The following is a 23,246-nucleotide window of genomic DNA, read 5'->3' on the forward strand; positions in this document are numbered from 1 at the left end:
AAAAATGATGTATTAGTATCTGGTTTTCATTAGAGAGGCACTGGCGATAGACTCCCTTTTAAATGTTTACATCAGTTGTGATGTCAGATTGGTCAATGTTGGTGAATATATATAGGCACTTGGAATTTATACCCATAAAGCTAAAAAATTCTCCATGACAATGTCTTGGAGTAGTCAGCGGTAATACACATTGGGGCTTAGGAGTGGGTAGGGTAATTCCGTACATTCTGGATAGTCATGTGGGCCAGCTGGCGATGTAGTAAATGAGTGCTGGGAATTATTGCTTGTGAACCATTTCACAACTGTTCCTGTGAATTTCTTAGATGCTGGCCGAAGAGAAGAATATATCCGGACGTTATGCTGAGGAAAGAGACAGGGCAGAAGCAGAGGCGCGGGACAAGGAGACTAAGGCCCTGTCTCTAGGTCGAGCACTGGAAGAAGCCCTCGACCAAAGGGATGAATTTGACCGGCAGAACAAGTTGCTGCGGGCAGAGATGGACGACCTGATCAGCTCGAAGGACGATGTTGGCAAGAACGTAAGGATTCTCTATACCTCTGTCATCTCACAGATTTTAGTGTCATTTTCAAACATTTTGCTGCTTTTCTGATGTTATTCAATGGTGAACATAGAAGATAGGAGACTGTATGACACAGATCCAAATGTTTTGTTACCTAGTTTTTTTGGACTTGTGATTCCACTCAATGCCTTTTCCATAATCTTAGGGACAGTTTTCGATCACCTTCTTTGTATTTATAATGCTGCCCCTCCTGTGAAAATTCTGACTGCCCAGTAGCAAAGGGGATGGTTCTCACCAGGACTGGATATCCTCACTATAGAAGGATCAAAAAATAAATATATTGAGATATATATATATATATATATCATTACAGGTTCATGAATTGGAAAGAGCCAAGAGGGCTCTGGAACAACAAGTCGCGGAAATGAAGACCCAGTTAGAAGAACTAGAGGATGAGCTTCAGGCCATTGAAGATGGCAAACTCCGTGTGGAAGTTAACATGCAGGCCATGAAAGCACAATTTGACAGGGATCTTCAAAACCGCGATGACTCAAATGATGAAAAGAAGAAACTCCTGATTAAGCAGGTGCATTGTATTACAGGTTTGGATTTCTGCCCAGTGTTTTGCTCATATATGTACATCACCTAATATTTGTGGTTGTCTGTTATTTTAGGTGCGAGATCTAGAGGTGGAGCTGGATGAAGAACGCAAGCAAAAGGCTCAGATTATAGCTGGCAAGAAAAAACTGGAGATTGACCTTCAGAACTTGGAAAGTCAAATTGATGCCGCAAACAAGGGGCGAGAAGAAGCAGTGAAGCAGCTGAAGAAATTACAGGTGACTAAAGACATTGCTTGTCTACAATCGTAGCTTGGATTTGTTCCTTATTTTCTGGGCTCTGCAATCATTTTTCCGCTCCTTATTTTCTACATTGCTACATAAATTAATTGACTAGGGCCATAAAGACATAATTTCTTCAGTCGCCAAATGTTCTGTCACTTATTGTGTGATATTAAATGGGCTGGCCAATTAATGGGAACCTGACAGCCGATACATGCTAATGAAATGAAGAAGCATGAAAAAGACCACTTGGTGGTTGAAACATTGCATTTCTTCATGGCTGAATACATTTATACATTTCTCACCTGGATTGGATGCTGCTCTTCTTCATTTCATTGGGATTCCTGTTTTCCAATTGGGTCTCTGGACGGTGAGCGTGCATCTCTCTGATCCTGTAAGTGCTGTTTGCCATTTTTTCTATTTATGAGCCGATACATGCTGTCTGAACCACGGGCAGTATGTATCTGCACTGGCTGTATGGTCTTAGCCCATATATGTTTGACACTGCAGTGTTTCAGAGTAAAACATGCTTTTAAAAGCCACCAAGGACTGAGACGTGCAGGAGTCCAGTCTTACAGTCGGGTCCCTAGCGGCTTTTCCCCACCCATTGTCAGTGACTGACAAGTCTCTTCCTGCATGCGTATTTAGGGAGAGACCTGTCGATCCAGGGGAGCAAGCAGGCAGAAGCCGTGACTTTTAAAGTCTGTCTTTCACTGAGATGCCGCAATGTTTCACAGTGAACCATACCTGGCTGAAATCAAGCTGCCAGTGTCTGATAAAGGTTGCCCGTGGATAATTTGCTGGTCAGTGGGTGTCTGACCATTGGGAACTGCACCTATTGGGAAAAAGTAGAAATGTTATCCATGTTACAAAATGAAGTGGGAGATTAGATGCCCTACTGTCTCTCCACTCATGGTCTATGGAGATGGCCACACACAAGGCTCAGCGCCCCCATAGGGAATGACTGGATCAGTAGTCGAGCTTTTGCACTGTGTGCCCCTTCTAATGGGGATAAAAGTGCCTCGTTCTGCTGATCAGGTGGGTCCTGGGGGTCAGACCTCACCGATCAATACGTCATTGCCTATCCTGTGGTTTTACTGTATTTTCATTTGACTATGGAAGTATGTAGTTGATGGTAGATGTGATTTGTACTACAGCTCCAACTGAAAGAAGTGTGGCGTGAAGTGGAGGAAACCCGGTCTTCTCGAGAGGAAATGTTCATCCAGTCTAAAGAGAATGAGAAGAGGCTGAAGAGTTTGGAAGCAGAACTTCTCCAGCTACAAGAGGTTTGTCCCATATGAAAACTTGCCTTCTAAGAAATAAGGAGCCTGGCTCCAATACTGGGCTTAGATGTAGGCTAGGCATGAGTACCTAGTCATCAGGACCCTGTTGATAGTAATCCATGGAGCATGTCTTATACCAGCTCTCATTACCACACAAGGAGAACTCCTGCTGAGAACTCTTACCTTGTCACTCCTGCTCATGTGTGACTATCTAAGCTTAGTCTGAGTAAGAATCCTCTGAACCTACAAGAATAAGGTTTTCCATTTGTCTTCCTGTGAATAATGGCAAGCAATGGCATGTGCCATGTCGTGTGTAACAGATAATGGATGATTTACTTACTCACATTATTATAGGATTTGGCAGCTGCAGAAAGGGCAAAACGACAAGCTCAACAGGAAAGAGACGATCTGGCAGATGAACTGGCTAATGGTGTCAGTGGCAAGTAAGTGTCCGCATTCCGCCTCCATGTCGAGCACTTTAGCTATAGATTAAAGGGACGGAGAGTGTCACCTGTATTGGCTCATGACCATGCATGACAAGGTTATTGATGGAGTCGTGCTGGGAGCACAACGTCCTACAACACAGATTTATTGTGACCGAGAAGTTATGTCTGATTTTAAGGTTCTCTGTGTTTTCAGCAGGGTTTACCAACAATCAGCCTTGCATAGGCGTGGACCCAAGTGTAATTGATTGACTTCTTTCTCATGTCAGGCCTACAAGACTTATCTGCACTGATTCATGTCAGATATATTAAATGTGTGTCAGCACAAAATGACTGTACAAGCCAAGCCCAGGCACTTGGTACACCCTTGGTGTGGTCAAACAGTTCCGTGCACCTTCTCACCCACTTTTTTGCATCTATCTCCACACCCTCTTTTTTGATTGACAGCTCTGACATTAAAGGAGACAGAGGAAGGTGGAGATGGATGGAAATAAGTAGATTGAAAGGTGCACTGAACTGTTCGGTCACTCCAAGGGTGCACCAATTAAAGCTACTGATTATCTCGCCAAAGATTGTGTAAGCTGACCACATTGAAGCAAACTCTCAGCTATGAGAGGTGTCAAGTGTATACAAACAAGGATAAAAATGCTCATCCAAGAAGTACATCACATAAAGGTATTCCAGTATTAACCTCGTCTTATTCCCTGACAGGTCAGCCTTGTTGGATGAGAAACGTGCTCTGGAAGCCAGGATTGCTCAGATGGAGGAGGAGCTGGATGAGGAGCAGAGTAATATGGAGCTTCTTAATGATCGATATCGGAAGTATACCCTACAGGTAAGATGAGATTGTAATAGGACTAAGGAACAGACGTAAGAGAGCAGGATACAATGACAATGATGGCCCTAACATGGCAACCAAATGCCAAACCAGCCTGTATAGAGACCTGCAGCTGCACCTCTTCCCTTCTGTACATGCAGACATACAGCACTTGTGTCTCCTGTACACTAAGCACCGGTGCTAGCACACAGTCAGATCTGTCATGGCAGTATGGCGTATCAGAAATGGCAATTAATGTTCCTCATGCTTCTCTTTTCTATAGTTATATGAAACCGGAGCAAAGAACAAGAGGCACTTTTACTAGTAGTATAAGGTGTTTAGCATCTCCATGTAGGCAGCTAATGAATTGTACACAGGTTTGATTGGTTGCATTACTATGGATAGTTGATAAGCCAGTATTATGTCCCTCTTTATAACCGCCATTCCCCGGCACATACACGGCTACAGTACTTGATGCTTCCCGCAGGTGGAGACAATGACCACTGAGCTGGCAGCAGAGCGGAGCTTCTCCCAGAAGGCAGAGAACGCGCGCCAGCAAATGGAGAGGCAAAACAAGGAGCTCAAAGTGAAATTAAATGAGATGGATTCTAGCGTCAGGGCAAAATACAAGATTGCCATCGCATCCCTGGAGTCTAAGATTGCTCAGCTGGAGGAGCAAATGGAACAAGAATCCAAGTAAGTAGACAGATTGGACCTCATGTATTGCTACTGCATTGGAGAAAAAGACTTATCCACAGTCTCCTGTCCAGGTCCAGCAGTCATTTCCTGATCTGCATACATTGCACCTGCTAAACTGCTGCAAATCTATGTTTTATGTAATAAAAGTGGACAAAAGAGAATCCGTAGCTTTGGATCCATTACAAGTGGGGACTCAAGAAGCAGAGTTTAGGTGGCCAAGAAAATACAGACAGATGAGGAATCCTTACAGGGCCATACTACCATTTATTTATCTCACTTATATAGCGCCAGTAATTTCACAGCGCTCTCCAGACATCAGCACTGTCCCCATTGGGGCTCACAATCTACATTCCTTCTCAGAGTGTGAGAGAAGACCGGAGAATCCGAAGGGAACATACAACCTCCTTTCAGATGTTGTTCTTGGTGGGAGTTGAACTCAGGACCCCAGTGCTGCAAAGCCGCAGTGCTAACCATTGAGCCACCGTGCTGCCCTAAATGGACTGTCCTTGCAATGGCCGTTTATCTTCTAATCCCTGTATAAGTAATACATGTGTGATCCCTGCTGGGCGACAATGATCACTAGGATTGGAGCCCAACATTTGGATCCTCTCTACTGCATAACTGTAATGAGGAGAACTGTGTATGGAGCGGTGTCAGGCATGCAGGGGCTGCTCCATTTAAGTCTGTGGGATGGAGGTTGATTCTGTTAGCCCCATGTATGTATAGTGAGGCATGGGTACAATTGTCGCTTCAGTCAAAATCCTCCCCCTAGGTGATGTTCAGTGAGAAGGAACAAGAGTCTTGGGACCCTGTGTTAGTGGGGACACCAGTTATAAATAATTTATTACTTATTCTGTGGATAGATGATAAATATTTCACAAATATCCAGTTACCCTCTCCACCCTTGGATAAAACGTTTTTAGTGAATTTCAAAAATATAAAAGCAGTGATTCATTTCCATGTTTCATCTTCATCTTGCTTAACTGTTCACAATAAGAGGAGTAATGACCAGGGGTGCCCAAACTTTTACATGCCACTGTACATGGATTCGTACTCGGTTATGATATATCAAAAGGTAAATGTTAAGAAATTGAGTTACATCAACATTATGACATTTAATTACCAGGGAGCGTGTTATGGCTAACAAACTGGTACGACGTGCCGAGAAGCGGCTAAAAGAGGTCATCATACAAGTAGAAGAAGAGAGAAGGAATGCCGATCAGTTCAAAGATCAGGTAATCTCACATTTTTGTATTTTTGTTTTTATTACTTTTTCATTATTAATTTTCTCATTCTTTGCTGGAATTGCACACCAGTTTGTTTTAGTGAATTAATATAGAAATTCCTGCCATACTTATCTGTATATACCAGGGGTGGGGAACCTTTCTTCTGCCAAGGGCCATTTGGGTATTTATACGATCCTTCAGGGGTCATACAAAATTACCAACTTGAAAAGGACCCTTCTGCATTTGGTCAAACTTTTAATTAACTCACCCCTTTTGTGATGGAGCTGCTTCTCTTTGGTGCGGCTGTGATGTTAGGTGCTATTGATGATGTTGCTACTTGTAACTGCTTTTTCAGATTTCCATCGATCTTGAGTGCAGGCGATGATAACTTATGATAAGCTTATAAAGACCTTGCAGCAATAAGTTGTACCAAACACCTATGTATATTACACTGCAGGTCTCCTCACTGGGGGAAATCCATCACTGCTCACATTACATTTATAGAACTCAAGCAGAGGGAGGCCTGCTGTATATACATAACATAGGAGACACTTAGCCTGCTGTATAATCACATAAGAGACACACAGACTGCTGTATATACATCACATAGGAGACACTGAGACTGCCAAATATACATCACATAGACACCGAGACTGTCGTATACACCACATAGTAGACATCGAGACTGCTCTATACATCACCGCAGGTACCAAGACTGCCGTATACATCACATAGGAGACGCAGAGACTGGTATATACGTCACATAGGAGACATGGAGCTGTGGTATAGACCTCTCAAGAGAATTGTGACTATGGCATAGACATCACAAGAGACATGCGGCTGCGGTATAGTCATCACAGGAGAGCAGGGACTGTGGTATAATCATCACAGAAGATGCTGCCGATGATGTCTTCTACTGTGGGACGGCAGTGCTTTGCACACTAACTTCACCCACAAAGTACGTCGTCACGCTGGCCTGTGCCAGCCTGAGGGCATAATGCTTCATTGCGCTTGCTGCAAACTTAAATAATGAATGCTGTGTGCACTTGCTTGCATAATAAGAAATTAAAGGACTGACAGCTGTCAAAATGCAGCTGCGAGCCCGAGCACTGTGGATCCCAGGAATCTGCCGGCGAGCCGGTGCTTCCCCCACCCCTAGTGTAGATAAATCACGGGTGCCATACTCATCTGTGTAGACAAATCACAGGTCTTGATGCCGCACCTCCAATGAAATGATGCATTATAAGAAATGTGCTTTCTTTTTCTAGCTGGAGAAAGCGCACATCCGCATGAAGCAGCTGAAACGTCAATTGGAGGAAGCTGAAGAAGAGGCGTCAAGAGCGAACTCTAACAAGCGCCGCTTGCAGAGGGAACTGGAAGATGTGACGGAAAATGCAGAATCCATGAACCGAGAAGTGACCACACTCAGAAGCCGGTTAAGGTAAGGGGGAGAGTTATTTAGCTAATTACAAAGTAGAGTGGAAATCTGGTCAAAATGCTCTTCTAAGATCGTAAAGGTGTGAAAAGTCTATGATGTCAGGCACGACAGGTTACCAGGATGACAGGGCTTAATAGAAACCCGGAAAGAGGAAACATTGTTTTCATTTTTATTTCATAAATGAATAGTAATCATGACAAGAGAAATCTGCTTCTTTCACCCCTTGGACTGATCTTTCATTCTCAATTCATGGGTAAAGCCTATATTAAAGGGGTGTCCACTACTAGGGACAACCCTTTCTTAAAGTAAATGTTCAGTCCCGATAAAATAATAATGCCTATACTCACTTCCCATGCCGGCTCCGTTCCAGCGGTGTCTGCACTTGTGGTCCCGAGGCTGTGATGCCCGGCGCCCAATTAGCACTGGTGTCGCTGAAGACAGCTTTTACCCATGAATTAAGAATTTTGAGATTGATCAGTCTTGGTAGAAAAAGAAGCAGATTCTCTTATTCCCACTTGTACTATTGATTGATTTAAGGCTGGGTTTGTTTCTTCTTAACATATACGTCAACAAAGCTCCTGACAGACACTCTAAAACTGTCTAGAGGGTTTAGTAGCCTCTCGCCCCTCCCTCCGCTGCCAGTAACAGCACGGCACTGTCGAACTGCTGCACTGCTAGATCGGCTGCCGAGCTGTGATTGGTGGGAGGGGTGAAAGTGCCCACCCCCTGAAAAGACTGAACAAACGACCAGTTGGTCTGCAAACAGAAATGTCACATACTGCGCTCCAAAGGTAACAGATGTGAATATCTCTGCAAAGGAGTGATGTATCACAAGACTGAGCAGAGCGTCAGAATCGAGGGAGATCTGCAGTGTTTACATTAGTATTTAATTTTAACTGAAATTGCCAGACATAGCGTAAACAAACATACACTTACAGAGTGGCGCTCTTACTGCGATGTCAGCTCTGTGATTTCTGGCAGTCACTGACCTTATGACGTCATGTGAGTGCTGCAGCCTGTCAGTGGCTGCTGTTGGGCTGCAGCGCTCACAGTTCTCTCAGATGGAACAGTTCCATCCACAGAAGCTGCTTATAGACTGGGAGGGCACATGTGACATACCAATGCCACGTGACTGGTGGAATCACAGTCGACATGGCAGTCGTGGCGCTGCTCCGGAAGGTAAGTGTATCTGATTTTAGGCTATGAGCAGCACACAGGCAGTTAAGAATGGGTTTTCCAGTAGTGGGATAACCACTTTAAGATTGTGATGAAGTGGTCAGTGTTTTAATGGATCCCTGACAGCATCCTGGGCTCTGATGATTCGGTATCATATGCCTTATGCTGGTCTGACAGTCCACACCAATTACCACGTAACAATCAGTAATGTTTATTCACAGACTGTTCGAACTTTTTCTATTCACTTCTTCCTGTGAAAAATGAGAAGTTACTGCATTTATTTTATATTACAGAATAATGTTCTCGGGGTCCTAGAATTTCTCTGAAGACCCTATTTCTATTTATTCTGTACCCCCTCTGTGTCACAGGAGGTGCGAGCTACTGTCTCCTGAGCTGTGCACTGTTCAGGGGTCTGGTGAACTATCAGTGGGGTCTTGGGACCCGGACCTTCAATGCATAGCAGACAATGAAAGGGCCTAAGGAATTTCAAAGCGTAGTTATCATCTTCTGATGCTTTGTTTGCACAGTGCAAGTAAAGGGAGGGATTTTGTGTCATTGCTGTACTTGTAGTGTAGAGTGTGTGAACTGAATAGTCCCGACCCGAGCCTAGAACGGTGGGCCGGGTACACAGACGCTGCGAAATGTGTGTTGTGTGGTTACTATAATGAACATGTGCATTGTAATATCCGGAGGCCGCAGGTTGCACTTCTGGTTTCTATAACTTCTCTTTTTCTTTTACTGTTTCTTTCTGTTTTCCAATCACAGCAAATTAGAGCGTCAGCAACGCAAGTACGTGTATGTGCATGACCCTGTGTGAGAGTTGATTTGCTTTCCTGTTGCTTCTGATTCCCACCGGCCCCTCATAGCGCCCTGTTGTATTGCGCACTAAGCGCTCTTCCCTTTGTTCTCGCTCTGCTGTCGTACATTTCATTGGCCATCAGCCTTAATTATTGGTTTGTCCAATGCAATCTTGGACAGAGCATCATATATATGTTAGAAAAGAGGCCAACTCTGCAACAGTGACATTGTAAAGTGTATTTTAGTGACCGGCATCATAAGCTATTCCCAGATGTAATGACGCTCTGTCATTTTAGCAATGTACTGCAGCTGCTGCCGGCATTGCTGGTGGTAAATCACCTGGACAGGACGGGAGGTTTACCAGAGCTCCAGGCCTGATACTAACATTGTTCCTTCTCTATCTAATAATAACATTGGACCGTGGGGTTTTTAGGTTTCTTTCTTTAAAGATAAAACTAAGAAGCGGATTCCCAAAAAAAGAAAAGCTAAATGAGACATTGTACTTTGCCATGTACATGGGGCATAGGTCTTGCTTTTATATTATTTTTATAGGGCTCATCACATTTATATGTTTTTAGCTTGTAAGATTGGAGTATTTGAGCCTCTGTTCACGCACCTTCTTCTTGGGAGGAATTCACTAGCACCAGTGGCTTTGGAAGGAGTAATACACTTTTCTTCCATCAGATAAGGAATATGATCTTTAGTGCATTCCCTACTGTAATGGTGCTTTGTCATTCTTGTGTAGCCGTGTTCTCGGATGTGTGTACATGTATGTATCTCTACCTTCAGACTAGATTAGTCCTCAGACTGGCAGAAATGCCAGGAGCCCACTACTTGTGGTGCCAAGCAAGCTTTATGGGGAAAGAAAAGATGCAATCCTTCTTTAAACTTTTAAGAATATCTTTATTGTTGCAGTAAAAATCTCTGTGTTATTTTTAATATTAAGGATAATTCAATTTTCACTAAACAATGAAATTCTTCCCAGACGTTAGAGTTTAATAAGAGCGATTGCATTTTTGGCTGTAAAGCATAACTAATCCTTTGTAGTGCTTTGATGTGAAGTGTTCGCAGTCACTGACAGATTTAGATAACCCACTGTTTATTTGCTTTTTTTTTTACATTACCCTTTAATCTCTGGCATGTTTTGGCTGTGTCTCCTCGTGCCCTGCCGTCTTATATGACTGAAAACCTTGTGTGTCTCCATAGCTGTGCGCACAGCAGAAAAAAAAAACCTGTCCAAGTTTATTACAGTCCAGGTGCCAAGAGCACAAAGGAATCCTGTGTGAGAGCGGGAGATGTTCTGGCCGGTGACAGCAGCAGCCGGACCCCTCCTGGGCAGTGCACACTGACTCCCTGTGTTAGTTATCAGTGCCCCATGGTGGGCCGGGCCAGGTCGGCGCGTTCCAGTTTACTCACATTAACTATGTGCAGACCACATCTATGTATAATCACATATGGTGGAGGGAAATTGTGTAATACCTTCCACCCACCTCTAATAACTAATGCCAAGTCACTGCCTTATTCATTCACTGTCCATGACCACAATGGGCCTGCGACATCCTCCTCTCTGGAGTCTAAATGTACAAGTTTATGGAATGAGACAAGCCATAATTAATCATTATAGTCAATGTGACGGCGACGTACAAAGAATGGATTAATCCTCATCAGTCCTTGCCCAAATCAATTTCACCATCTTATTTCTAAAATGTTATCTCTAAAATGGGTGAGGAGATGGCCGTTGAATAGTCTGGTAGATATAGAGCTCATGTACTGTGCCCCATTATGGATGTGGAATCTGTAAGAAGTAAATCAAATTGTGCGGCGATTCTTCCCTGGAAGCATTACTGCTGAAGAGGAGACGTAGGGCATCACATCAGCACCTATAGGTCCACACTACGTGTTCCCTAAGCCTGTGGGCATTGTCATGTTATAGCCTCGCCTGTCTCATTCTACATCATCAGTATTATTACAGCGGTCACTATTAACCATTACCGGTACATGACTGGGTTGCGTCACAGCAGACGTTCAATAGGCAGACTCAGACATTAGGAACAACTCCAACTTGGCGATTTACAAAGTGCGGAGCTTTTCTTTCACTTATTTGCAGTCTATAGCAATGACAGGGAACCGATGGGGATTATCGTTTGGGTCTCACTTCATGATGAAGTTTCTGCACTTTGTTCTTCCCTTGCAAATTGAAGGTTTTTCCCGAGTTTTTAGTATGAGGCGCTGCTACAGCTGTTTTGGAAATTTGAGCAACCTAGACGATTAGAAACAATAGTTCTCACCTCTACCCTGGATAGATGATAAATGTCTCATTGCTCAGGGCCCGGATGTCTTCTCCTCACCCATCCAAGTAAGGGATCTCAAATCTCATGTGTGAATGGAGCATAGTAAGATGTGCAATCACCACCCACATCTTCAGACAAACTTGACCATTTTCGTTTGGGGGAAGGGTATGAAGCACATAATACCTTTTTCAATAAGAATTTTATAATACGATTACTAAACATTTCTAATATATTTCCGCGTCCAAGGCCTAGTCTGTGGTGACCTAAGCCTGGTAATGCTGGTAACAAGTGTACGGACTCCATATTTGTGGTCCTATATGGTTAGAGCCTAGTATTGCGGGCGTGCTGAAAGAGCCGGAGGTTACAGAGCCAGTTATTGATAATGTTAGTGTGACCATCTATCTAACCAATCTATGATTATCGCACTGCTTCGGCATGTTGTACGATATTTTCATTTGGTTATTATGTTCTCTAAATAAAAGAAAACCATATACAGTGGGTACGGAAAGTATTCAGACCCCTTTAGATTTTTCACTCTGTTTTATTGCAGCCATTTGGTAAATTCAAAAAAGTTCATTTTTTATCTCATTAATGTACACTCTGCACCCCATCTTGACTGAAAAGCAAAACTGAAATGTAGAAATTTTTGCAACACTGCAGCTGAAAAACACCCCCATAGCATGGTGCTGCCACCACCATGTTTCATTGTTGGGATTGTATTGGGCAGGTGATGAGCAGTGCCTGTTTTTTTCCATGCATACCGCTTAGAATTATAACCAAAAAGTTCTATCTTCATCTCATCAGACTAGAGAATCTTATTTCTCATAGTCTGGGAGTCCTTCATATGTTTTTTAGCAAACTCTATGTGGGCTTTCATATGTCTTGCACTGAGGAGAGGCTTTCATCAGGCCACTCTGCCATAAACGCCCAACTGGTGGAGGGCTGCAGTGATAGTTGACTTTGTGGAACTTTCTCCCATCTCCCTACTGCCTCTGTGGAGCTCAGCCACAGTGATCTTGGGGTTTTTCTTTACCTCTCTCACCAAGGCTCTTTTCCCACGATTGCTCAGTTTGGCTGGACTGCCAGGACTAGGAAGACTTCTGGTGGTCCCAAACTTCTACTATTTAAGAATTATGGAGACCACTGTGCTCTTGCGAACCTTGAGTACTGCAGAAATTCTTTTGTAACCTTGGCCAGATCTGTGCCTTGCCACAATTCTGTCTCTGAGCTCCTTGGCCAGTTCCTTTGACCTCATGATTCTCATTTGGTCTGACATGCACTGTGATCTGTGAGGTCTTATATACACAGGTGTGTGCCTTTACAAATCAAGTCCTATCAGTTTAATTAAACACAGCTGAACTCCAAAGAAGGACTAGAACCATCTCAAGGAGGATCACAAGGAAATGGACAGCATGTGACTTAAATATGAGTGTCTGAGCAAAGTGTCTGAATACTTACGACCATGTGATATTTAGTTTTTTCATTTTTAATAAATTTGCAAAAATGTCTACATTTCTGTTTTTTTCCGTCAAGATGGGGTGAAGAGTGTACATTAATGAGAAAAAAATGAACTTTTTTGAATTTACCAAAGGGCTGTAATGTTAACAAAGAGTGAAAAATTTAAAGGGGTCTGAACACTTTCCATACCCACTATAACAATCTACCATTGTATGTTCTGTAACATGTTCTAACCTCTTTGCAGGAGGGCACCGATGCAGTTTACTACCCGAACCATTCGTCAAGTATACCACCTTGAAGCTGTTTCTGATGAGGAACCAGAGGCAAATAGTGGAGAGCCATCAACCAACCACCAGCAGCAGCAACCTCAGCCCGAGTGAGACCCCGAAACGGCTATAGGAAGGCGGTGATCTGAACACCGCCCCAAACTGAAAGACAGACTGGTTTAACAGAAATGGACAAAATGACGCATCACTTCACATAATTCACAGACCACTCGCCTCAATTCCAATGACCTCTGAATGAGTGACTACACACTCCATATGAGTGCACTTAACCCCTTGTTTCCTTATCTCAGCCATGATTTCACCGAGCACTTTATATGGTAGTAATTCAAACTTTTGGCAGGTTGTGAGAATACTGGTTTGTTGGCATTTAGCTACAACAGGTGGCGCTCCATGGAGCACATAGATACGTGGATATACATATGTATCATACAGACCCAGCGCTTTTAGTATTAGCGAGGCTGAAAGCTTCCTCTGAGATCTCATCATACTTATTAGCAGTTCAAATACGCTCTGGTAGATTTCTTCATAAACTAAGTCTTCTCTTAAGAAGCCGCAATGGTATGTGTGATGGAAACAACATCTATGTCATTCACCATGACTTACTTTGTACATTGATAAATGGGTTGTATGGCGAGGAAAAGTTTTTACAAAAATCTAAGTATTAAAAAAAAAAAAAAAAAAATGCAGTACTGAAGTTACCTTTCCCCGCTGCTCCTATCCCGATGCAGCCCGTCCACCCTCCAGACCAGACTACCCGCTACAAAGATAAAACATTGTGACGCCCCAGACAGCCTCTTGTAAAGGTTGAGATCACTCCCTGTACAAAGTGATGCTGATGTAATAGGAGCTCACCACTACTTACAGAAACTAACATAACACTAAGCTTAACTCACACCTCCACGTTCTCAAGGAAACGATTGGAGTATACGCAGTCTGCGATCAAATCTTTTTCTTAAATCTGTCTATTACTAGCTGATGACCTGCAGCACTGAGCGCCCGGAGTCTGGGCGGAGGACTACGCTAAACCAAGCAGCCTCCTGCGCGTCACTCCCAGCTGCCGTCTCCAGTGCCGAGCGAGTGCTGTAAGATCCTATGACGCTTGCTTGTGCACTGAAGATGGTGGCCAAACAGCCTCCCGCGCGTCACTCCTAGCTGCCGTCTCCAGCGCCGAGCGAGTGCTGTAAGATCCTATGACGCAAGCTCGCCCATTGAAGATAGTGGCCAAGCAGCCTCCCGCGCGTCAATCTTAGCTGCCGTCTCCAGCGCCAAGCGAGTGCTGTAAGATCCTTTGATGCGTGCTTCTGCACTGAATATGGTGGCCAAGCAAACTCCCGCGCGTCACTCCTAGCTGCCGTCTCCAGTGCCGAGCGAGTGCTATAAGATCCTATGACGCTCGCTTGTGCACTGAAGATGGTGGCCAAACAGCCTCCCGCGCATCACTCCTAGCTGCCGTCTCCAGTGCCGAGCGAGTGCTGTAAGATCCTATGACGCAAGCTCGCCCATTGAAGATAGTGGCCAAGCAGCCTCCCGCGCGTCAATCCTAGCTGCCGTCTCCAGCGCCAAGCGAGTGCTGTAAGATCCTATGACGTGCGCTCGTGCACTGAAGATGGTGGCCAAGCAGCAGCAGAAGGACATTGCTTATTTAGTGTACCCCACAGTACAGAATTCGGGTGGTCCATGCTGCGGGTTATCTTCAAAAACGTGTAATCAAGTAATCTAAAAAAGTGATTGACCTGCAGTTTTGCACATTTTCTTGGGAAAGTGGAGGTACGCTTTACGAACGATATAATATATCTCGTCCTCGTTTCCCGGGGTCCCCTGGCATTCCTTCACTGAATGGTGTACAGAACATTTTATACTGTTATCAGATGTATTCTTCATTTTATTGCATCCCTATGGCAATCCTGCACAACAAGCATGTGGCGTTACCTAAGTGTCTTCTTACCCTTACTGTATGTATTGTCCTCGGGTATGTCTGCTGTCTTTGCGTGGAAGTGTCCTTTACTGTCCGTACATTTAATGTATGGGAGTGTGACTGGGAAACAGAAAAGCCAGCCAAGGCCCTAAACCTCTTCGACACACGTGAAATCAGTGGTAGTACTGGTTTTGGAAGACTAGGCATACTGGATATAAACTGGACCAGACTACTATTAGGTTGTCTTCTTAATGGAGTCACAATTAGGTATTTAGATTGTTTTTTCTCTAATCATTTTCATAGATGGCATCTCAGACAAAAATGCTCGAGAGCTTCACGGCCAGACATCCAAAGCGTAAGGTTACTATAGGGTATTCCATAACCAAAATGCACAGAATTCTACTCAAGAGCCCATGATGTGTAAATGACGTGTTCACCGGGCTCGCAGGTTCAGTTTTAAAATATAGTCTTATATTTTTCTGTTAAAATCTAAAGATGTATTTTTACGACCGTTCAAAAAGCTTCGGTTGGCCTTTCCTTGTGTGTTCTTTATTTTCCTTCCTATTTTTTTAAATACTAGATTGGCATTGTGCTCCTGGTAAGCCATTAGTCAGATATCTCTCCAGCGTCACCGTCGGGAACAGATGTATGGCTGTGATTAAAGTGTCATCTTCCACCTCTGTCTCTCTGATATGTACAGTATAGTCAATAAGTTGTATTTAGCAGCAAACTGACATTCAACCTCCTTGTTTTGAAAATTTTACATTCATCATATAGTTATAAATGCGGCGAGGCAATAAATATTTTTTAGGTTTTCGTATGTTAGATCCATATTTAAATAAGTCATTTAGGAAGCTCAATACAGAAGTAAGCTATGATATCTTGGAACCAAATGCTAAGATTAAAACATTTCTATTGAAAGCTACGAGATGTATGTATGTGCCTAAAAAAGAATAAAAAAAAATTATAGTCAAACAATTCATTTTCAACACAGTATTGTGAGAGTTATCAGCAAAAAAACAGCTCGTGATCCCTGCACAGCCTACCTGATTGTCCTTCTTCCCCACAGGTAAGCATCCTGCTTGCTTCTAATAGACTCCATGTTTTAATTCATCCTGCTTTTTCTATCTTTTTGCTTTGGTATCAGTTCCAAAATGACAGCATTAATTGAGCTGGTGGAGCCGGTAACCTTTCTGCATGAGAGATTAACATTTTAGTTATCATTCAGAGAAAAATGCTTCTCTCTTCACTTTTTGAGAGTCCTCAGTGGTTGATACCTTTTAATGGATAACTGAAAAGATGGTAACACATTGCAAGCTTTCGACACTACTCAGGTCTCTTCATCAGGCATTGACTAGTACAAAATCTAAAGAGTCACATATTTATGCATAGCGGGACACATAAATGTAATAGCTAAGACAAGTGATGTGAAACAACTATTATTATGGAAGAGGGAGAAACCGTTGTGGCTATAAATATTGGATCAGTTCATAGAGTGTGAAAGTTTTATTGTCCTGTGATTGAAGTCCGGTCCATGGTCCTGATGCCCCCAAATGATCTGAGGAGCACATTTCTTAGTTGTTGTAGAAACTAAGGTCTGTACATAGGGGAGACAGGTAAAAACTTAGAACAAGAATGAATTTTCATCGCCACTGTTATGTCCCATGTATGAGACATTTTACAGACTGTCCTGTGCATTTTACATGCTGTATTGCAGTCTCTCATATCGTTTACTGTTGCTATGTGTTCCTGTGTTTTGCATAGCTGAAATCCTCCCTCTCCATCAAGTTTCTCCCTCCTGTCTCCCTCTTCTGAGTGTGATGTCACTTCCTTCTTCCCCCTGTGTCTCATTCTCCATCTTGGCTTCATTAGAAGCACATGTGTTTTCAGCCTGTCTGAAGAAAGTCTTTTTTACCTGCTGCTGTTTGATTTCTTTAAGAATTCTTGTTGAATGCATACAAAGTCTCTTCTGGATTCTTCACAACATGTGTGCCGGCAGCTGAGTTGAGCTATCTGTTACCGTCGCCAATTGTAAGTAAGGTGAAGATATTCAGCATCTCACAGAGCCATATTTGCAGCCACAGGCCCCGGGGACAGAAAAGTAAAAAAAGACCAGATTCATTTGTAAAGCCCACAGCTTCTATAAAGCTACAGAACTTCCTGCAAAGCACCCGCTCTCAGCATATAAACTGTGTTCCAAATTATTATTCAAAAAGAGTTTAGGAGTGATAAGGTTAGAATTTTTTTGTTTGTCATTTAAACTCATTGATGGTGATGTGTGTCAGGGCTCTTTATAGCACTGAAAGCAATTGCAGATACCTGTGCAAATTAGTTTGGCAGGTGTGTCCAAATAAAGGCAAGACTACTTAAGAAGGCTGTTCCACATTATTAAGCAGCCTACATTTTTTGCCAAAATGGGAAAGAAAAAGGATGTGTCGGCTGCTGAGAAGCAACAAATTGTGGAGTATTTAGGTCAAGGCATGACTACAATCAACATTGCCAAGACACTTCATCGTGATCATCGCACAATCAAGAAGTATGTAGCTGATTCCCAGCACACGTGTGCGTGCTGATAAGGAAAAATTGAGGACTCTTTCCAACAGGCAATTGCGTCAGGTTAAAAGAGCAGCTGCAAACATGCCTTGTCATAGCAGCAGACAAGTTTTTGAAGCTGCTGGTGCCTCCATCGTCCCCCGAACAACAAGATGCAGGGTCCTTCAGAGGTTTGCAGCTGTGCGTAAGCCATCCTGTCGACCACCCCTATCCACTGCACACAAGCAGAAACGGCTCCAGTGGGCCAAACGATACATGAAGACTGACTTCCAAACTGTTCACCGATGAGTGCTGTGCAACGCTCGATGGTCCAGATGGATGGAGTGGAGGATGGCTGGTTGATGGACACCCCATGAAAACACGGCTAAGGCGCCAACAAGGAGGAGGTGGAGTAATGTTTTGGGCTGGAATCATGGGGAGAGAGATTGTCGGCCGCTTTAGGATCCCTGAAGGGGTAAAGATGAACTCCATAATCTATGTGGAGTTTCTAAAACAGCACTTCCTGCCATGGTTCAAGAGGAAGAACCGTGCTTTCCGCAGCAAGATCATTTTCATGCATGATAATGCACCGTCTCATGCTGCAAATAACACATCTGCATCTCTGGCTGCTATGGGCATAAAAGAGGACAAACATGGTGTGGCCACCATCTTAGATATTAGAAAAAACTTTTTGACAGAGTGATCAATGAGTAGAACAGGCTGCCACGAGAAGTGGTGAGTTCTCCTTCAATGGAAGTCTTCAAACAGAGGCTGGACAGACATCTGACTGGGATGATTTAGCGAATCCTGCTTTGAGCAGGGGGTTGGACCAGATGGCCCAGGAGGTCCCTTCCAACTCTACGATTCTATGATTTCCCTGACCTCAACCCCATTGAGAACCTCTGGAGTATCATCAAAAGGAGTGTCTATGATGGAGGGAGGCAGTTCACATCTAAGCAACAGCTCTGGGAGGGTATTCTGTCCACATGCAAAACAATTGAAGCACAAACCATCCAAAAACTGACATTCAATGGACGAGAGAGTTCAGAAGCTTCTTTCGAACAAGGGGTCCTATGTGCAAATGTAACATCACCTAGAATAAAGTTTTGACTTGAAAATGGTTTGATTTCATTTTGTAATAAGCTGATAATGCTTATAATTTCACAATTGACCATTTTTTTGTTAAAAATAAAAAGGTTGAAAACTGCTGTGCATTGTAATTTGGAACATGCATTTTGAGTGTTTCTTATTTTTTAAAATATACTGTTTTCATAGGCAGTTTGTTCAAAAACATTGCAATTATACTAGAATATTAGATGACTGGAAAATAACAATGACTGCAATTCATAGAGGTAATTTAGAGAAAATAAGAGGAAATATTTTTTGCATAATAATTTGGAACACAGTGTAAGAGACTATACAGCTCCCCTTCTCCCTGTGAATCAGGATGGCTGAAGGAATGACTACACGATCTCTGCCAGACCCATTGTTAGAGGAAGAGTGCATAGAACTTGATCCTCCATTTAGTGAGAAGGCTAGATGTCTCACAAAGCCAACATGGAAAATAAGGGAGAATCTAGAATCCAGTAAACATGATCTTCTCTGTGCTACAGCAGAGCTATGGCAAAATCTGCTGATTCACATAGACAGCCTGTCTCAGCCTACTTCTCTCCAACGATCACCAGAGGGAACCCTTGCACACCTGTGTTCAGAATATCAACGTTATGCAAAAATAGCTGACCGGTATATCTCAGTGTTAAAGAGACTTAATCCATTAGTTACCTGCAAAGAGCTATAAGCTTTCCAACAACTTAACTCTGAGAGAGAAAACATGGTGCGCGACATAAAAGCCAAGACAGGCAAGAATCGCGCTAATAGCCGAGATGTCATCTTGTATTTCTGGCTCAGCCAGTCAAAGCGATCATCTAAGTCACGCTCCTCAAAATCTTCAACCCTCAGTGAACAGCTCGTAAAAGCACGTGCAGAAGCCGAGGCCACTAAAACACAAGCTGCCTTCGCTCAAAAGGAAACAGATGAAAATAGAGGCAGCCGAAGCAGTGCACAGAATAAAGGCCCTAGAGAAGGAACATGAACACGCCATAGCCATGGCAAGGTTAAAGGTCCTGGAACAAGCCATCAGTGGGAGCCAAAGACACAACATCAGTTTAAGTGATTTTGACTGAAGACCCTCTTACGCGTACTAGAGACAATGTACAAAGCCAATACAGCACTAACTCTGCTCCTGCAATCCTTCCTGACCGCACAGATGCTCCCCTGAGACAACAGGACACAGAGTGTTTACCCGCATCCTGCACCCAAGGTCAGTACAATACGCTGCCAACCTTGCATCCTGATCCTCCTCTGTGCACCGAAATGTATCGGAAACCTGCTCCTCACCAAATCTTATACACAGAAACATACATGCAGGCAAGTCACCACACTCCGGTCAGTCACACAATTCCAGTCCCATGTGTGGCAGAAACTAAGCTCATTAACCCCTTCATGACCCAGCCTATTTTGACCTTAATCACCTGGCCATTTTTTGCAATTCTGACCAGTGTCCCTTTATGAGGTAATAACTCAGGAACACTTCAACGGATCCTAGTGATTCTGAGATTGTTTTTTCGTGACATATTGGGCTTCATGTTAGTGGTAAATTTAGGTGAATAATTTTTGCGTTTATTTGTGAAAAAATCAGAAATTTGGTAAAAATTTAGAAAATTTCGCAATTTTCACATTTTTAATTTTTATTCTGTTAAACCAGAGAGTTATGTGACACAAAGTGGTTACTAAATAACATTTCCCACATGTCTACTTTACATCGGCACAATTTTGGAAACAAATTTTTTTTTGTTAGGAAGTTATAAGGGTTAAAAGTTGATCAGCGATTTCTCATTTTTACAACAAAATTTACAAAACCATTTTTTTTAGGGACCACCTCACATTTGAAGTCACTTTGAGGGGTCTATATGGCAGAAAATACCCAAAAGTGACACCATTCTAAAAACTGCACCCCTCAAGCTACTCAAAACTACATTCTAGAAGATTATTAACCCTTCAGGTGTTTCGCAGGAACTAAAGCAACGTGGAAAGAAAAAATGGACATTTTAATTTTTACAACAAAAATTTTCTTTTAGCATCAATTTTTTCATTTTCACATGGGCAACAGGATAAAATGGATCCTAAAATTTGTTGGGCAATTTCTCCTGAGTACACCGATACCTCATACGTGGTCATAAACCACTGTTTGGGCGCACGGCAGGGATCAGAAGGGAAGGAGCGCCATTTGACTTTTGAATGGAAAACATGCTGGAATATTTAGCGGACACCATGTCGCGTTTGGAGAGCCCCTGTGTGCCTAAACATTGGAGCTCCCCCACAAGTGACCCCATTTTGGAAACTAGACCCCCCAAGGAACTTATCTACATGCATAGTGATCACTTTGAACCCCCAGGTGCTTCACAAATTGATCAGTAAAAAAAAAAAGTACTTTTTTTTCACAAAAATTTTCTTTTAGCCCCAGTTTTTTCATTTTCACATGGGCAACAGGATAAAATGGATCCTAAAATTTGTTGGGCAATTTCTCCTGAATATATCGATACCTCATATGTCATCATAAACCACTGTTTGGGCGCACAACAGGGTACGTAAGTGAAGTAGCGCTATTTGACTTTTTGAATGGAAAATTAGCTCCAATCGTTATCGGACACCATGTCGCATTTGGAGAGCCCCTGTGTGCCTAAACAGTGAAAACCCCCACAAGTGACCCCATTTTGGAAACTAGACTCCTTATGGATCTTACCTAGATGTGTAGTGAGCGCTTTGAACCTCCAGGTGCTTCACAGAAGTTTATAACGCAGAGCAGTGAAAATAAAAAATCATTTTTTTTCCTCAAAAATGATTTTTTAGCACGCTATTTTTTATTTTCGCAAGGGTAACAGGAGAAATTGGACCACAAAAGTTGTTGTGCAATGTGTTCTGAGTACACCGATACCCCATATGTGGGGGGGAACCACTGTTTGGGCGCACGGCAGGGCTCAGAAGGGAAGGAGCGCCATTTGACTTTTTGAAATTAAAATTACCTCTAATCGTTAGCGGGCACCATGTCGTGTTTGGAGAGTCCCTGTGTGCCTAAACATTGGAGCTCCCCCACAAATAACCCCATTTTGGAAACTAGACCCCCCAAGGAACTTATCTAGATGTGTGGTGAGCACTTTGAACCCCCAAGTGCTTCACAGAAGTTTATAACGCAAAGCTGTGAAAATAAAAAAATTTTTTTCCTCAAAAAATTATTTTTTAGCTCGCAAATTTTTATTTTCCCAAGGGTAACAGGAGAACGCTGATACCCCATATGTGGGGAGGAACCATTGTTTGGGCGCACGTAAGGGCTGAGAATGGAAGTAGTGACATTTTGAAATGCAGACTTTGATGGAAAGGTCTGCGGTCATCATTACGTTTGCAGAGCCCCTGATGTGCCTAAACAGTAGAAACCCCCACAAGTGACCCCATTTTGGAAACTAGACCTTCCAAGGAACTTATCTAGATCTCTGGTGAGCACCCCAAGTGCTTCACAGACGTTTATAATGCAGAGACGTGAAAATAAAAAAATCATTTCTTTTCCAAAAAAATAATTTTTTATCCCCCAATTTTTTATTCTCCCAAGGGTAACAGGAGAAATTAGACCACCAAAGTTGTGCAATTTTTCCTGAGTACGCTGATACCCCATATGTTGGGGTAAACCACTGTTTGGGCACATGTCGGGGCTTGGAAAGGAGGGAGCACCGTTTGAACGCAAAATTGGCTGGTATCAATGGCTGCACCATGTCGCGTTTAGAGACCCCCTGATGTGCCTAAACAGTGGAAACCCCTCAATTCTAACTCCAACCCTAACCCCAACACACCCCTAACCTCAACACATCCCTAACCCTAATCCCAACCCTAACCATAACCCTAACCCCAAAACACCCCTAACCCTATCCGTAACCCTAATTCCTACCCTAACCCTAGTTCTAACCCTAATTCCAACCCTAACCCTAATTCCACTCTAACCCTAATTCCATCCCTAACCCTCTTTCCAACCCTAACCCTCTTTCCAACCCTAACCCTAACTTTAATGGAAAAATAAAAATAATTTCTTTATTTTATTAGTTGATCCTGCCTATGGGGGTGATAAACGGGGGGTTTATTTACTTTTCATTCTATTTTGATCACTGAGAGTTTATCACAGTGATCATAATAGAATGAAGGGAAATTGCAGCCGGCGGGCGGACTGCGCATGCGCCCGCCATTTTCAAGATGGCGGCGCCCATGGTCCGGGACCGCGGGGCACCGGGAGGTGGAGAGGGACATCGGAGGTCCCGGGGGGGTCGGAAGGTGGGGGGAGCACAGAGAAGGGGGAGGGGAGCCGATGATTATGGCGGCGGCACATTGCCACCGTCAGTCGGTATCGGGGGCCGATCGGCCCCGTGAGCCGGTGGGGGGGGTCGGATCACAGTCTCCAGCCATGTCCGATGCTACTGCAGCATC

The 23,246-nt window shown here is 43.3% G+C and overlaps 1 protein-coding gene across 6 annotated transcripts in view; it reads left to right on the forward strand.

Annotated features, from left to right (window-relative positions):
* Positions 1-16,166, forward strand: part of LOC141082566 (myosin-10-like) — a 197,448-nt gene extending 181,282 nt beyond the window's left edge. For 4 of the 6 annotated variants that reach the window (XM_073566532.1, XM_073566537.1, XM_073566531.1 and 1 more), the window contains 11 exons: positions 324-536; positions 892-1,104; positions 1,193-1,354; positions 2,515-2,643; positions 2,995-3,083; positions 3,795-3,918; positions 4,388-4,596; positions 5,726-5,834; positions 7,094-7,266; positions 9,205-9,228; positions 13,231-16,166. In XM_073566532.1, coding sequence (XP_073422633.1) covers positions 324-536; positions 892-1,104; positions 1,193-1,354; positions 2,515-2,643; positions 2,995-3,083; positions 3,795-3,918; positions 4,388-4,596; positions 5,726-5,834; positions 7,094-7,266; positions 9,205-9,228; positions 13,231-13,366 — 1,581 coding nt within the window. In that variant the 3' untranslated portion in view covers positions 13,367-16,166. The remainder of the gene's footprint in view (positions 1-323; positions 537-891; positions 1,105-1,192; positions 1,355-2,514; positions 2,644-2,994; positions 3,084-3,794; positions 3,919-4,387; positions 4,597-5,725; positions 5,835-7,093; positions 7,267-9,204; positions 9,229-13,230) is intronic. The other 2 variants (XM_073566533.1, XM_073566536.1) reach the window with 1 other exon arrangement.
* Positions 16,167-23,246: the final 7,080 nt, after the last annotated feature.

The sequence above is a fragment of the Dendrobates tinctorius genome, unplaced genomic scaffold (genome assembly GCF_039654945.1).
Source record: "Dendrobates tinctorius isolate UK_male_01 unplaced genomic scaffold, ASM3965494v1 ptg000018l, whole genome shotgun sequence".
Lineage (NCBI taxonomy): Eukaryota > Metazoa > Chordata > Amphibia > Anura > Dendrobatidae > Dendrobates > Dendrobates tinctorius.